The 18295-nt window shown below is 36.9% G+C and overlaps 1 protein-coding gene across 3 annotated transcripts in view; it reads right to left on the bottom strand.

Annotated features, from left to right (window-relative positions):
• Window positions 1–885: 885 nt before the first annotated feature.
• ACSL4 (acyl-CoA synthetase long chain family member 4) overlaps window positions 886–18295 on the bottom strand; it is a 73768-nt gene continuing 56358 nt past the window's right edge. For all 3 annotated transcript variants that reach the window (XM_052663046.1, XM_052663045.1, XM_052663044.1), the window contains exons 12-16: window positions 16726–16800; window positions 14095–14286; window positions 12548–12662; window positions 10103–10260; window positions 886–3871 (exon numbers count right to left, since the gene is read on the bottom strand). In XM_052663046.1, coding sequence (XP_052519006.1) covers window positions 3714–3871; window positions 10103–10260; window positions 12548–12662; window positions 14095–14286; window positions 16726–16800 — 698 coding nt within the window. In that variant the 3' untranslated portion in view covers window positions 886–3713. The remainder of the gene's footprint in view (window positions 3872–10102; window positions 10261–12547; window positions 12663–14094; window positions 14287–16725; window positions 16801–18295) is intronic.

The raw sequence follows: 18295 nt of genomic DNA on the forward strand, positions 1-18295 counted from the left end.
ACACTCCTTATTTCTTCTGTCATTCATTTTTCTCTATTTACAAAGGGCTTTTTTTTTTAAGTCCAGTCTTCCCCCTTTCTTTCTTTGATATAGGAAAAAGAAACTAAAGCTAAGGGAGTGTTATGAGATTTGTCCATGGCTACAAAACTAGTGACAGAGTGAGCCCAGGTCTCCTCACCTCTAAATCCAGAACTCTCTCTACCAAGTCTTCAGGCGCTAGCAGTTCTTTGAGTCCCTGAGTGTGCCAGCCAATATGTTAAATAACTTGACTGATGAATGTTACCTGGATACAACAATGATGATAACAGCTAACATATGTTTTTGTTGGTGCTGGTAACATATGCTTACTATGTTTTAAACAATTTAACTCATTTTACCCTCACAACCATCCTATTATCAATCAACCTCATTTTTCAGGAAGGAGAAATGCAGGGGAGAGATGTTAATGAACTTGCCCAGTCACACACCTAGTGAGTGGCAAAGCCAGGAAATAGACTCAGGCAATGGTTCCCGGTCTCTAATACCATTTTATATACACCCTCATATAACTCAGGTAACTTAATTTCTCCCTAAATTTTAATTAGCCTGAAGGTAACAATTATTTATTAGCACATGCTAACAATCCACACAACATGACTATGTTTTGTCCCACAGTATCAGTGCTACAAAGGAATTTTACTCTATTAACTGTATGAAAGTAACAGCTTTGGGTTCAATCCTCCAAACTAATGGATGTGATTTGTACAAACCAGGTTATCTGCTAATGCAATTCTATAAACCTAAAGATGAATACTTTTGAAATACGTGTTTAAAAGTTTGGTTAACATTCCTCAAATTTGCAGATTTTATCCTGGCACATAATTAAGCACGAATTGACTTGATAACATGGGTGGATTTATTTCTTAAGATTCGAGTGCAAACTTAAAAACGAGAACAAAGCTTTCATTCAAGGAAAACACGAAAATCTAAGTAACAATCCTGCAATCGTGCATTTTAACAGAAAATACAAATATGAATACATTCTAATTTGTAACTACATTTGAAAATTAAAATATTTCTCTCCAAATCCCAAATACCCCACAATCTTTAATCTGTTTTCATCTTGCTATTCCAGAAACATCTGTAACATGCCATCAGGAAAATATAGGCAAAGATTATTAATCAATCTTTTATGACCACAGAAACATCATTCTTAACTTCTGACTGTTTGAATCATTCATCTGTATCTCAGTTCCAAAAAGTGATACAATTATACCTCCACTCCAGAAAAAAAAAGAATCAATACAAATATCAAGGAGGCAAGATACTTTCACATAATTAAAGCAAAAGTCACAGGTGTTTGACTTAGAAATGTACATACTTGTAGGAAATTTTGGAGGCAAGATCCTTTCATGTAATTAAAGCAAAAATCACAGGTGTTCATCTTAGAAATGTACATACTTGTAGGAAATTTTTAAAGTACAACTTTATTTGATGGCTGACATGTAATAATAACAGTGAACGATTTAAACCAGTATAAAAATGTAGGATCAAAATCTTTAGGCTCAAATACTTGAAAAGTCACTATGAATATGGAAAGATCTGTTTACATAAACAAGTGTATTTTTTGATGAAAAATTGGGGGGTAGTGGCATCTCCCTGGTCCCTTAACAATATTTGGATTTTCACAAAGAATTAGCAGCACCCATCCTTAAGTGTTAATTACGTGTTTCTAAAGGACCCATACAACAGATTAGTTGGCAGTGTTCTAGCTTTTGGGAGATGGGAGTGGGTGGGGGTGCAAATATCTGAGTATGTATGCATGCACTCGCACATTTAAAATCACCATTCCAAAAGGGGGGGTCACATACTGAAAAAGTCTAAGTACATCATCCTTAGAGGGTCAACAGTGGGCCAGGAACAGCAGAAGCTGAATAGTAGTCTACTTGGTAAGAATGGTTTTTCACGCTTCAAAGGCAATTTGGGAAGAATGAGAATACTCACATACACATAACTTCAGGGGGCCTTGCTTCAAATTTTACATTGCAGACACTGAACATTCTTTACAAAAACCTTCATTCTTGCTTATAATAACACCAGATGATTTTTCCTTTTTACCACCATATACATAACATTTAAATATTTTCTTTATAAATATTCTAGAGCAAAAAGAATGTGTTTTGTTGCAGTGGTGGCCCACAACTGTACAAAGCAATATAAGCAACATATATATATATAGGCATATATATATGTATATATATAAAATGATTAAGAAAAAAGTGCAAAGAATAACAGTATTAAGAAGTTTTGTGGTTTTTTTTTTTTTTTTTACAGTAACTATGGTTCAAGTGTGACTATATTTCAGGGATATATAATCCCAGATTTCAATTAAAGATTCAACAAGAAGCCCACACACAAAGTTACTGCACAAATATCAGTCCCTTATTGAGTAACTTCCCTTCTCCCAAATCCAGCATTTCCAGTTTCTAAACTCTTCTTACAAACAGGAAAAAAAGTAGTAACAGTGTGTTCTTCCCTTTAACTTCCCCAAATTCATCCAAATTAATTAATCATTCATAGATTCAAACAAGATAGCAGGGAATTCATTTATCATAATCTGCTTTGCTAAAATTAAAGCAAAATGCAATGCTTTTAGAAATACCAATTGATCAAGAATCAAATCGGCAACAGCAAACAGACCTTAAATTATGAGTGTGATTTAATATACTTTAAAATCAATCCCTGTTATTAAAGATAAATTCAGAGTCTAAATCCTTTCCCAGGTTCAATGCTATGCAAGGGTCAGGATAAGAAATACTCAGGATTTCATCACCTTTTCTAACAGAGAAAATGCTCCCACTAAAATTTGATTAAATTTCTATCATTTTAACTCTTGGTTTCAGTCTTATTTTGAACAGAGAAAGGCAATTTTCAGCATTTTGAAGATGTACTTTTATACTTAAGCCATTCAAATAATTACAGTTACTGATTTTCAATCTCCAAGTTTCAAACAACAGTTCAATTTCCCTTTAAATGTATTACTAGATATTTTTTGGTGCATTTATATGTTTTTATTCTAACTTCAGGCACTGTAATTATTCACAATATTCTAATGATTCTACGTCTAACCTACACAACAATTATGAATCCTAAAATGGTTTCCAATGTTTTTATTTGATTCCGTATATTACATTACAAATCAAGACAAATGGAAGAGAATTTTAAAGCCCTGCAGCACTTCTGCTTTGAGTAGTGTTAATACATTTTTTGGTCATGCTTAATATTTAAGCATCTTCTGAACTAGGAAGACAGTAGACGTTGGAAGTTGCAAATTTCCTCAAACTACATTCTACTCCAGCTCTAATTTATTTTGTTCAACATTAAATTTTTTTCTTTAATGAAACAAGTATCAGTTCAGTTCAGTCGCTCAGTCGTGTCCAACTCTTTGCGACCCCATGAGTATAATCTTAGGCTAATTTTTAAAAACAGAAGGTTTGTTCTAAAATTAATAACACAATTACAGGGAAATAACTTTTCAATTTCAGCTTCACTAGAACTATGGAAACTAATTAAAGTGGACTTAATCTCTTTTGGTTTTGATTTTTTGTTACTATGTCTTTAGAACGATACACTTTACATTCTAACAGACAGTTCAATGATGCGAGGCTTAAAACTCTAGAACCAAAAAACCACCAAGCCACCTTCTGCACAACTGTAAATACAAGATCAGCATTTTATTTGCCCCCATACATTCGCTCAATGTCTTTGAGGTAATGGTTCTTCAGTTCCTTCCTTTTCAGTTTGAAAGCATCAGTGACCAAACCAGTTTCAGGGGTCCACGGCTCTGGGCTTAAGCGAACCTTGATTGGAATTTCAAATCGCTCCAGTTTCACTGAAGTGAGAAGTGTAGGGGCAGGGAGAGGAAAGGGAGGAAAGGAGAGGGGGAAGAGCACGAGAAAGAAACAATTAATAAAACATGAATTTTGCAGGATTTAGATGATGCAGGTGATGAGATAAACTTACTTAATGGTATGTTATAGTTAATTAATAATACCACCACCTTATAATTTCATTTTATACTTCTCAAAGTACACATCAATTGTTTCAGTTGTATGGTTTTGGTCTATGCAGTTTTTTTCCCTAATATATATGTCCCCAGGCGATGTAGTGGTAAAGAATCTGTCTGCCAATGCAGGAGACGCAGGTTCTATCCCTGGCTCAGGAAGATTCCCCAGACAAGGGCATGGTGACCCACTCCAGTATTCTTGCCTGGAGAATCGCATGGACAGAGGAGCCTGGCGGGCTACAGTCCATGGGGTTGCAAAGAGTCAGACATGACTGAGTACACACACACACACACACACACATACACACACACACACACACACGTCCATGGGGTTGCAAAGAGTCAGACATGACTGAGGACACACACACACACACACACACACACACACACACACACAGGGTGTAGACACCCTCCTATTTAGAGTCTATCTGCTGCCCCCTCTGCCTGGAATGGCCTTCCCTATTGTAGCTGCACAGCTCGCTTCCTTACTTCATCCAAGTGTGTGTTCAAATGTCACCTCCTCAGAGAGGACTTCCCTGACCACTCCTAACAAAACAGAAGTCCCTTTGTCTCTCTGTATCCCCTTATGCTATCTTTTCTTCAAAATACTTATCACCACCCCATACATTGTATAGGTGTCTCACTTATTAAAATGTAAGCTTCATGAAAGCAGGGGCTTTGTTCTATTCACTGCCATTCACAGGCTACATTGAGCCCTCAAGAAGCACATACATATTTATTCACTCATTCCACAGAAAATTAGCCTCTAGATAACTGTTCTTCAGAAACTTTATTATAATTCAAATAATCAAAAGGGGGTTGTGAATTTCATACTTTTAAACGATATAAGAACTGATGTAGCACATAATGGGTTTGAGTTAGACAACACTTGAAAGAAATATAAGAAAATGGTGAAAATAAAGAGAAGCAATCAATATAGTACTCAATGATTTTAAATCTCAGTAAGTTATAGTCAGTCAAGTTACTTGTATTAATACAACGTCTTCTTTAAGATTCTGAAGGCTCACTACTAACAGTGATGTTAATCTACAGATGAGCTTTATTTTATATGCTATTATTTAAAACAGCAGTTTTGAAGACACAAACATCCACATGCTTTCAAACTACTACAAACAGCCTTAGGTAACTTTAGGGATAACTTGGTTTTAGTGATAGGCACAAGGAACTCAAATTCAATGAAGCTTTTGTTATAAGGCTAGTCTAAGTTTTATGAAAGCTTGGTTGAATTAGTGAGTTTCTCATTAAAATAAGAGAAAAATATAAAGCTGAGTATGAAAAGTAATCTTTTGAACTACTTGAAACCAACTTCCTAAAAGTGATGCCTAAAAAGGTAAATAAAAGGATATGAAACTTGTTTCCCTGGTGGCTTCCCTGGTTGCTAAGATGGTAAAGAATCCACCTGCAATGCAGGAGATCCAGATTTGATCCCTGGGTCAGGAAGATCCCCTGGAGGAGGGCATGGCAACACTCTCCAGTATTCTTGCCTTGAGAATTCCATGGACAGAGGAGCCTGGCAGGCTATAGGCGATGGGGTCGCAAAGAGTCGGACATGACTGAGCAACTAACACTATCAAAACTTGTTCAAATTAACTGTATTTACGCTGATGATACATTACAGCTCAGTTACACAGAGGTCCCTGAAATAAGGCCAAATTTGAATTTCAAGGGAATAACTCAAGTATTGATCAGGCGCCAGAACCTTTTTTTTTGTATTACTTTCCCTACTTACCTAGGTCCTACTCCAGAAACACTGACAACAATGAGACAAAACAGGCATATTATTTCAATTGCACACAAGCAAATAAAGCATATATATATTTTAAATGCTGCATCAGAGGTTTCCAAGTTTTGGAAATGCCTAAATATTATCTAGTACCACAAGTTATAGAGAACAACAGGCAATCACACAGTTTCCTATAAAAAGTAAAAGTTGCCAACAAGTGAAAAAGATTAGGGGAAGAGAAAAAGACAATTTTAATCATGGCATTTTATCAGAATTACCTAGGACATTATGAAATGTGACCTGCAGGGGGCAGCAAATGTCAGGTTTTTTAGCCAGTGATTAATTGTCAAATCACCCCAAAACAATTATTTTGCATTCTTATCAATACCTTGCACTTATATTTAAAACATGAAGAGGCCTGCTGTGAACAATGCATGATTTCAGGCAGATTTAGCTGAGACCAATCAAAACTATTTCATACTTTTTTGCCTTAGTCTCTGAAATTAGGGCTTCTTTGGTGACTCAAAAGTTAAAGAATGGGAGACCCAGGTTCTATCCCTGGGTTGGAAAGATCCCCTGGAGAAGGGAATGGTTACCCACTCCAGTATTCTTGCCTGGAGAATCCCATGGACAGAGGAGCCTGGTGGGCTACAGTCCATGGGGCCACAAAGAATCAGACACAATTGAGAGAGTAACACTTTCACTTTCTGAAATTATAATCTGAAGCAAAAGATTAGTAAAATAAATCTTTTGTGGCACAGACAAGCTCATGACTTATACAGACTTAACTCATGATTACTGTTCATTAACCAAATCATGAACTGTTCAGTTTCATGTCTATTCCAAACATAGGAAAGTTATGTAGATGTATTAGGTCCTAGAATTTTATTCCATTTTTCAGCCTGAAAAACTTCCCCCATTATTGCTTTCACACAGTTAAATATTCAATGATGAATTATTCAAGTCACATTCTAGTCCATTAGTACTTTGAGAGTGACTAACAGCCTCTCCTATTGACTGAAATTGTTTTTAAAATACTACATTTAAAGAAAAAAATGAGGATTTGTGTCAAAGAAAATTCTGGAAGCCTGGTGATATTAACATAAAAAGTGTGATATGTCAATAATACTATAACAAAACCAACTTTAAGAAAAAATTAAGCCACTGTCTTTATGCTTATAAAGTAACATACTTTTTAGATTATGTTAATAACTGTTATCCAAAACTTTACAGTGACCAGAGTTAACTAGAAGAATGTTCTTCTTAGGGGAAATAGTTTTTTAACTTCAACTTGCTAACAAACGTTGCAAACTCTTTATTTAAACCAAAGTGGAACTTAAGTAGGTAATCTAAAAAAATAAGAGTACCCTAGCTAGGGAAATAGGTGTGCTCATGTATCTCTAACAGGAGTATAAACTAGTCCAATTTTTCTGGGGGAAGAGGGAGTTATTTCGCAACATAAGGTAAACCAGGTATGTGTGCTAAGTTGCTTCTGACTCTGTGCGATCCTATGGAGTACAGCCTGCCAGGCTCCTCTGTCCATGGGATTCTCCAGGCAAGAATACTGGAGTGGATTGTCATGCCCTGCTCCAGGGAATCTTCCTGACACAGAACCTTCGTCTCATGTCTCCTGCACTGACAGGCAGACTCTTTACCACTAACGCCACCTGGGAAGTCTAAGGTAAACCATAAGCCTTTAAAATAGAATTTTCCCTAACTCAGAAATTTCATTTCTAGGGCTTCCCTGGTGGCTCAGTGGTAAAGAATCCATCTGGCAATGCAGGAGACACAAGTGCACTCCCTGGTCTGGAAAGATCCCACATGCCTCAGAGCAACTAAGCCCAGGCACCACAACTATTGAGCCTGTGCTCTAGAGACCAGGGACTGCAGCTACTGAAGCCCATTGCCGAGAGCCTGTGCACTGCAACGAGAGAAGCCACTGCAGGGAGAAGACCCCACTTGCTGTAACTAGACAAAGCCCACACACAGCAATAAAGACCCAGCGCAGGCAAAAAGAAATAAATAAAATTATTTTAAAAAAAGAAATTCAATGGCTAAGGATTCATACTAATAAAATAATTACATAAAAAATAAATTGACTGGGAGGCGAGAACAGGTGGGGGTCTATTTGTTTAACAGTAGAGGGAAAAAGTCTAACAAGTAGACACTCCTACCCTGGAATACTATTTAGCTAAAAAAAAATGGTAATGCAATTCTATATCTACTGACTTAGAAGAAAGTAGATGACATTGATACATTAAGTATATATACCAGAATGTAATGTCACCATCCAAAGGTAACTACTATCAAGTGATTTTTGCTTCCTCCTTTAAATTTTCTGTATTGTCCAGTAGTTTAGAATGAATATAGGAAACTTGTCCTCAGAAAAATGATATTTTCATTTTTTGGAGGGAAGGTAACAGGTTAAACTAGGTTAACAGCTTCCAATTAAGCATGCAGAGTACACAGTTTATACAGGTTCCCCTGGAAAATAAACAGTTTGAAAATAATTTTTATATTAAAAAGGTATTAACCTCACAGGAAAAAAAACGGAATCACGAGAAAGAGGACAGTGGGTGAGAGGACTCAAGAAAATCTTATAAGACCAAAAGCAAATGGGCTAAAAAGCTAACTGCTGACATTGAAGGACACTGACAGAGGCAAACCGACTTCCCAAGCCCATAGACAGAAGCTACAGGGGCCAAAGAAAGAGATGAGAGGCACACTGAAAACAGGAGGGCTGACCCCCGCCTCCTCAGAGGACAGTTCTCTCTTACTCTGCTCGTCCCCAACCAGGCTGGAGATAGGTGTGCATGTGTGCTAAGTTGCTTCAGTCATGTCCAATTCTTTGTGACCCTATGGATTGTAGCCCCCCAGGCTCCTCTGTCCATGGGATTCTCCAGGCAAGAATATAGGAGGGGGTTGCCATGCCTTCCTCCATCGGATCTTCCCAACCCATGGATCAAACCTGCATTTCTTAAGTCTCCTGCATTGGCAAATGGGTTGTTTATCACTAGTGTCACCTGGGAAGCCCCAACTGAACTAGAGACTCTGGACTCAAGGAAACCAGGTACAGTAGAGGGAGGGAATAAAGCTGAAAACCTAAGAATTCAGTGAGGAGAAGATCTACGTACCCCAGCCCCGAGTCCCTTTTGTGGCTGCCAGAATACTGACACTCGGGTTAATATCACTCCAGGGAAGACAGTGGAGAAGTCTTTGCAGCAACAGTATTACCCAAGACGTTAACATTTGAGTAACCTTTCAGTGAAGCCCAGTAAGTTTTCCAAACAGCTTTTTAGTACCTTGTTCTCAAATATGAATGGGCAAAGGTCAGCAGATGTATGTGAGGCTAACCAAAGCAAGCAGAAAGTGGAACCTGGAGGAAACAGGAACACTAACAGAAGAAGAAAACGTCGTAAAAGTTATCCTCAGAGGATGACTGCACCCAGGAAAAAGCAACTGGATGCTACTGAAAGGACACTGAGAAAGCAGGAAAGAGCTCTTGAAAATCTCAATCCTGATATTAGAAGCTGGAAATTCAACACACTGACACAATGATAAAGTTGAGGGATCTGCCAGAATATAAAACAAAATGGACCAGACAGAATACAAAAGAAAAAATAGATAAGAAAATAAGAGGATGAATGCAGAAGGTCAACAGTCATATAAAAGTAGTCCCAGATAAAAACGTGAATCCGAAACTTAAAGGGGGGAAAGACTATGAAAGAAAAGCAAACACACAACAAAAGGTAAATGGATATTTTCCAGAAACAAAGAGCAGAGATCTCTAGATTAAAAGGGACCACACCAAGTAAGTATACATAATAGTAAATGATAAAAGATTCACACCAGGGCACATGTGAAAGTTGCTCAGTCGTGTCCGACTCTTTGCGACCCCACGGACTATATAGTCCATGGAATTCTCCAGGCCAGAATACTGGAGTGGGTAGCCTTTCTCTTCTTCAAGGGATCTTCCCAACCCAGGAATCGAACTGGGTCTCCTGCATTGCAGGCAGATTCTTTACCAACTGAGCTATCAGGGACGCCCAATGAGAACAAAGACAGACCATTCCAAACACGGGCTAGATGACCACTTAGCAGGGATGCTGTGACATGCAATAAAGAACTAGATAGGTTACTTCACCATATAACATTTAAAGATCCTTTCAATAAGAAAATTCATTATATATAAGAGTTTTTTTTTTAACTTGTATTTTATTATCAAAACAAATAGACATCTTGAAAAGCCTAATGCATAGGACTTCATTAAATAACTTTTGAGGACTTCAGCAGACAAACAATTTCTTACTTACTGGTATTTGCAGCTTCTCTAATCTCTTTCAGTATTTCAGCTTCCATGGCAGGGTTATTGCAGATATCAACCCAAGTTCCTTCTACCCCTTTCTGTTGTGCCAAAAGTGTCAACTTTTGCTGATTAGGAACCACAAAACTTATCACATAGGACTGGTCACTAAAAATTTAGATAATAAAGCAGAACAGAAATTAAAACATAGATTCAACGAAAATAATACACATAAGTCCAAATATATATTTCTCTTGTTACAAGTTCATTAAGAAGTAATAAAACCCATAGTACTGCCATAAACACAGACATATAGATAGACCAATAGAATAGAATACAGTCCAGAATAAATCCTTGCATATACGGTTAAATGATTTTCAACAAGAGCACCATGACCACTCAATGGGGAATAGTGTTGAAAGAATTGGATATCTACCTATAAAGGAATGAAGCTGGATCTGTATCTTATAGCACATAGGAAAATTAACTCAAAATAGATCAAAGACCTAAACATGTAGGAGCTAAAATAATAAAACACCTAGAAGAAAACAAGGGGAAAGATTTATGACATTGGATTTGGCAATGCTTTCTTAGATATGATACCAAAAGCACAGGCAACAAAAGAAAAAATAGATGAAGAGTACAAGAAAAATAAAAAACTTTTTGTGTATCAAAGGTTACAACAGAGTATAAAAAGGCAATCTATGGAACTGGACAAACTATTTGCAAATGATATATCTGATAAGGGGTTAATATTTAGCATGTATAAAGAATTCATACAACTCAATAACAACAAAAAAATAATTCTATTAAAAAATGGGCAAAGACCTGAAACCATAAAACTCCTAGAGGAAAACAAAGGTGGAAGCTCTTTGACATAGGTGTGGTAATGACTTTTTAAGTTAGACACCAAAAGCAAAGGCAAAAAAATCAAAAAACAAACAAGTAGGAGCATATAAAAAGCTTCTGCATAGCAAAGGAAGCCATCAACGAAATGAAAAGGCCACCTACAAAATGGGAGAAAAGTATTTGAAAAATCATATCTGATACAGGGCTAATATCCAAAATATATAAAGAACTCATATAACTCAATAGCAAAAAATATTCAGTTAAAATAGGTATGGGGATCTGAATAGACAGTTCTCCAAAGAAGACATACAGATGGCCAAACAGGTACATGAAAAGGTGCTCAATACCAGGGAAATGCAAATCAAAACCATAATAAGATATCACCTCATACCTATTAAAATGGCTATTATCAAAAAGCCAAGAAATAACAAGTTTGGGGGAGGATGTGAAGAAAAAGGAACACTTGTGCACTGTTGATGGGAATGCAAATTGGTGCAGGCACTATAGAAAACAGTATGGAGGCTCCTCAAAAAATTAGAAATGGAACTGTCATGTGATCCAGTAATCTAACTTCTTGGTATCAGTCCAAAGGAAATGAAAACAGGATAGCAAAGAGATAGCTGGTCCATGTCCACAGCTGCATAGTCCATGTAATGGATTGCGTGCATTAGTCCCTAATAGCCAAGATACAGAAACAAGTGTCTATCAGTGGATGAACGGATAAAGATGTGGTGTATATGTACAATGGAATATTACTGAGCCATGAGAAAGAAAGAGATTCTGCCATTTGACTGCTCTAGATACCTTGAATAAACAGAATCATATGGTGCTTATCTTTTTGTAACTGGATTATTTCACTTAGAATTTCCCTCAGGGTTCATCTATACTGTAGTATGTATCAGAATTTCCTTCCTTATTAAGGCTGAATAATATTCTAGCCAGTCACAAAAAGACAAGCATTGTATGATTTTATTTATTTAAGGCATCTAGAGTAGTCAAATTCACAGAAACAGAAAGGAGAATGTTGGTGGACAGGGGTGGGGAAGATGGGGGAAGGAGGAAACGTGGAGTTGTTTAATGGACATTGAGTTTCACTTTTGCACGATGAAAAGTTCTGGAGATTGGTTGTACAACAATGTAAGTATACTTAACCCTAGTGAACTATATTAAGAATGGTTAAGATGGTAAATTTAGGTTTTGTGTTTTCTACAATTAAATTTTTTAAAGGGAGTAATAAAGTCCAGAAAAATAAACCATCTTAACATATAAAGAAAGAAAATGGTTCAGTCTCTCAGGCTTTTTATTTAGAAAACTTATACTAGCTGTGTTACCTTCCTAGGAAAATTACTTATGCTAAGTTTCAGTTGTTATGGATGTTAAACCAAATAACTGTTGTGGCATAGCAAGACATTGTAGGTGGTCCATAAATGGTTAAAATGTCTGGATTATCTCAAATGACCTTTAAGCTGTTGAATTCAAGAACTTTCATAAAATGTATAACATTCCCCAACTCTGAAAGTTTAACGTTTCCCTTATGATTGTATCAATATTTTCCCAATTATCCTGTAACTGTAAGTATATGAAACAAATGCGACTTTAAAATTACCTTTTGGCAAAAGCACAGATGTTATCAATAAGTGGACAGTTCTTCAGTGCAGCTTCTACTTTCCCGAGAGACACATATTCTCCTGCTTGTAACTTCACCAGATCTTTCTTACGGTCTGTAAGCATGAAGCATGTTAGCTTACCCACAGTACAGGTATGTACAATTCTGATTTCCTTTCCATCCCATTGCCTTAACCTTTAGTTATAAAGATACTTCTAAAATCTTGTTATATAGAATGCCCGCTCACACACATCAGTTAAAAAGAAAATGCCTATTTAAAGAAGTACTGGCTAAAATGTTACATCCCACACCAAAAGTTTTTCAATTTTTTATTGTTAAAATGACTGTGCTCTAATAACATGCTGGCACAGGATGGCACAGCGTGGCTAATCATCAGGTTGTCTTATATCCCTACCCATAGGCTTAGAACCCATTCTACATGCCAACAGAGCCAACCTTTGATTCTAGCACAATTAAGGATCAAGGGGGAAAAGGCAATGAGGTTGTTACTGGTTCTAAATCAAGCCATGCTTCCAGGAAATTTCCCTGGCAGATCAAACTTCTAGGTGAAGAACCAGCTTTTCTCAGGAAATCTCTAATTCTATTCAGGTCACATATGGGTCCAGAGACAGATTTAAATGGACCGTTAGAGATATGACTGAGGAAATTTTATGGCTTGAAAAGAGCCTGAATGAGACCCAACACTGTGATCGGTATTAGCTAGTCAAATTTTTAACTTTTGGCTGATTAAAGTGAGTAGTGTAAGGGCTATTTTGGAGTAGTTTTGAACTTCAAAGTCTATTCTAGTAGGCTCCATAAAGGCAGTGCCAAGCCAACTGACAATCTCAGAATAGATTAACATTGAGAACTGAGATGTGTTGGCCAAAAAGTTTGTTCTAAGAGTCTAGGCTAGTTAGAGTCATATAAGTGGGCACTAGGGAAAATAACGTATCCACAATGCCTCTTGGGTGGGGAGGTAAATGGTGAGGAAGCCCTAGAATAGGTAGAATAGGGTATGTTGCAGTACATGCTTATATGTAACCAAATGTAGTTGACCAAAAAAAAGGAAAAAAACCCACAAAGAAACAACCAAAAATCCCTCTTCTGAGCAATTTTTGTTTTCTCATCACCAACTGCTATTTTCCTGCTTTTCAACATGGTATTTAAAAAGAAATGGTGGTTTGCTCATAGAGCACCTACAATAATGCACATAATTTAAAAGTCACATAGGAGGAACACTTTCAGAAACTTCAAATTTATGTCTGCCCACTCTAATGTTGCTTCTACTACCACTTACTAAGGTGAAGGCACTGCCCTGCTCTAAGCATTTTATACAAACTCATTTCATCCTAACAAAACCCCTGCCAGGTCAGTGTTGCTGTCCCTATTTCACAGATGGGGAAGCACAGACATTAATTAAATAACATGTCTGAAGTTTAAACCAATGGAACCATCATCAATGTTATTAATGACTTGACCAATATTACCTTTCATAGTTGTTGAAGCTGCAAAAACTACAGAAAAGCACAAAAAGAGAACACACTCACCGATAATCTGTAAACACCCATCAGGATGGAATTCTCCAATATCACCAGTGCAAAACCACCTTTGGCCATTTTCATCCACAGAATAATCCTCAGCTGTTTTCTCCTCATTTTTAAAATATCCCATGGAGATATTCTTTCCACCAATTACGATTTCACCTCTGGGGTTTGGCTTGTCATGAATTGTATAACCGCCTGGAGGTTATAAAAGCTATTTAGTTACTGTTTCAAAACAAAATTTACTTGCATTAATTCTTAAAGAGCCTTTGCTAATATTTTTTGCTGGTCAAATTTTACTTCACTCTACAGGAGCATAGTAGTTAATATTTACTGAGATTTGTGTGAGGATAGAGGGTGACTGTGACTGCAGAAGTACCAATCCATTTGAAACCTTCCCAGGACCATAAAATTTCACACTCAGAACATCATTAAAGCCTCACAGACAGCATTAGGGTTCACAGACATATACTAAAATAAAATCACCCCCAAGTAGGATAATATTTGAAGCTGTTATAAATTATTAATATGTTGATATCAAATGTGTTTCAAATATATTGTTTTCATCAAAGAGAGCAGTTTGAGAGTAAGTGCTCTCAAAGGCAACACCATGAAGTAAGAAAGTGTTAGTTGCTCAGTCATGCCCAGCTCTTTGCAACCCCAGGGACTGTAGCCCGCCAGACTCCTCTGTCCATGGAGTTCTCCAGGCAAGAATACTGGAGTGGGTAGCCATTCCCTTCTCCAGGGGATCTTCTTGACCCAGGGATCGAACCTGGGTCTCCTGCAGTGCAGGCAGCCTCTTTATCACCTGAGCCACCAGAGAAGCTATGAAGTGAGAGGGAAACGTTATTTTCTTCACTTTGCCTCTGGCCAGTCATAGCTTTAAAAGTGAAAACACCAAAATCACTGACAATGAGTAATGAAACATTTTATCACACTCATTACTTGTTTATTACTGAACAAAGCTTACTGTAAGGAAAATACACAAAAATTCGAATTGATCAACTGAGATGCTGGTTAGATTTTAGGTCATAAAAGAATTTAAAGCAGTTCCAACTGTTAGCTACTCATTAATTTAAAACAATTCAATATTTTAATATGACAAAACTCACTGTATGTAAAGCATGAACATCATTCATATTATATAAAGCAAAGATTCTTTCATAGCAAGGAAAACTCCAAACATGGACCCACTCCCCACAAAACTGACATTAAAGCCCAGTACCAGAAAAATCAGAAAATAAAAATTAAAGGCAAAATTATTCTTACCAAGTTTTATAATATACCTTGTTTCTCTGATTCCACTGCTTAATAAATAACCCACTGAATACAGCAATTTTGATGCTGATGCCCAATATACATAGACACACAGCCCCTATATTTTTTCAAATTTTCATTTTAAAGCTGGAAAGGCACTACCATGGGAGAATGAAGTCTTATTTCCAAGATGTTAAACACCTGGGAATGAAACTGGCTTTTCAACATGGTATTTAAAAAGAAATGGTTGTTTGCTCATAGAGCACCAACAATAATGCACATAATTAAAAAGTCACATAGAAGGAACACTTTTAGAAACTTCAAATTTACATCAGACAAAGCACATTCATTTTCTTGGGTTTGAACAACCTAAGGGATATGTACAACAAAATAACTGGTCCTTTAAAATTTCAGTCTACGGCTCCATCCTAAGGTGAATACTCCCTTTTTAAATGTTAAGCTTTGATTTTTTTTTTAACAGACAATAATATTGTACTATATCCATCAAACTTGCTTAGAGACTAAAACTTAACTATCCCATCCACTACAAAGAAAAGGCAATTATGTAATATAATAAGAGATGCTGAATGTCACTACAGCAACAATCATATTACAATATATAAAGGTACCAAAATAACATGCGGTATGTCTTCAATTTGCATATTATATACCAAATACAGTAAATTAAAAATAGAAGGAAATCTTAAACTTTTTAATTACTCTTCATCTGGCATGGCTAGGTTGTTAATTATTTTGCAGTTAATGAATATGCTTAATGTTTTTTCACAATTTCATCACAGGAAGACTGCCTTACTTTTGCCTTCAGCTGATTTATAGAAAAGGATTATCACTAATGTCTGTAAAGCACAGGTCTCCTCTAAGTGGTTCACCTTCTATAGTTACTTATAAAAATTAAACTAGACAAAGCTAGACAGTGGATTCTCAACTATAAAAATGTTTGCTGGGGTCAAGAGCTAAGAAGTTGGGGGAGTGAGTGTGTGATTAGTCACTGTCTCCCCTGAAAATCTGGGGTTTCATTTCTCAGTCCAAATCTACTCACTAGCAATCTCTAGATTCAAAGGATAGGATAATATATCCTTCTCTGAACCCAGGGAATGCCCCATTAAGAACGTTTTCCTCTTTAGCATCCATCAAGTATTCCCAAGTTCAGAATCTTCATGCCTAGATTCTAGAGATTTTCTTTTTCTATTGGGAACCTAATGATGTTACTGAAGAAAAAGAAAGCACAAAAAACAAGCAAGAGCAAAGACTCACTTGCTACCACTGACAACCTAACACTTTAAGAAAAATGGAAGTCTAGAGGCTCATGGTGATTTTCAGCATATCTAGAAACACTAGAGTTTGTCATAAAATGCTTACCTTCCTGCCAGTCTTTTAGCTTAATTTCACAGCAAATAAGAGGGGCCCCAACTCTGCCAGTGGTATAGTCAGTAACTATAAGGGAAAGAGTAACAAGGATATTAATTGGTGCATGACATTTCACTGATATTGTCCTTTTGTAGTATGTGATTATTGTGTGCATTAATCAAGTATTTATGGACAACTTATTATGTACCTTAGCATTACATTAAACACTGTGAGAAAAACACATTAAAGGTAAGGAGACCCTGCCTTCACCAAGCTTACAAACAAACTACCTGGAGAGAAAAGGACATTAAATAATTTGGAGCACATTTAAATAGTAAACTGCATGGTTCTGAAGGTGAGCATACTAGCACCTTGGAGGCTACAAAGATCAACATACAATGAAATGGCTGGGGAAGATTTAATTGAAGAGTTGCATGTGAGAAGAAGGCTGGGACCAGACAGCAAAAGGGGCATTCCAAGAGAAGGGAACAGAAAACACAAGACAGAGTAAGAAGATTGGCTTGTCTGCAGAAAAGAACCCAGGTGTATACACAGGTGGAAAATAATGATGAATAAGTACAATGGTGCCAGGTTAGAGATGCTTGAAATCTAGGTTCACCAGGTATGAAGCAGTGTTTGAGGTGGACATGTCTAACAGAAGAATACAGGATGAATCAGAAGTGACATAATAGAGGCAGACACAGCAGTTGAAAGACTGTTACTTCAGGACATGGTGAAGTAACAAAAAGTGAGATGCCAAAGGTGGCAGCCAGGGGAGGGAGCAATCCAATGAAAAAAATGGGGAGATCGAGTGAAATTTAAAGATATTAAAAATAAACAATCCAATGACTTCAAAGCTAATGCCCTGAATGGTTTTATCACTGACTCAACAGACATGAGTTTGGGCAAGCTCTAGGAGTTGGTGATGGACAGGGAAGCCTGGTGTGCTGCAGTCCATGGGGTCGCAAAGAATCGGACACGACTGAGCAACTGAACTGAACTGAATAACACTGTCATACACAATCTTGCAATGGACAGATGGTTTTGGACAATGGCATAGACTTTGGACAGGAGTTTAAAGTGAAAGCGAGATAACAAAAAAGAACTGCTCTACTCCATTGTTTCACAACCCAGGGATACTTGGCAACAACTAAAGATATAATTCATTGTCACATCATCTGGCGGCTATGTAGCAGCTAAACATCCTACAACATGCAGGAGAAGTCCCAACAATAAAGAATTATCTGGTTCAAAATCTCAACAGTGCTGAAGTTGAGAAACCCTGCTGTAGGCTGTTGAAAACATAGAAAAGAAAGCAAACAAGAAGTCAGGATAGGAACACAGGTTCAAGAAGGAGCACAAAAGCGGAAAAGCAGAAACTAACACAACATCATAAAGCAACTCTACTCCAATAACAATTAATAAAAAAAGAAAGCTGGGAGGAAAAAAATACCGATACCTAATCCAAGAGCACAGTGCTCTGAGGAAGTGATCACTCTGGAGACAGATTACGAGACCAGGGTAACAGAACTTTGAGGAATGACAATGTGTCATAAATATTTATGAGGCTTACAAATAAAGG

Source organism: Budorcas taxicolor, chromosome X (genome assembly GCF_023091745.1).
Source record: "Budorcas taxicolor isolate Tak-1 chromosome X, Takin1.1, whole genome shotgun sequence".
NCBI classification, from domain to species: domain Eukaryota; kingdom Metazoa; phylum Chordata; class Mammalia; order Artiodactyla; family Bovidae; genus Budorcas; species Budorcas taxicolor.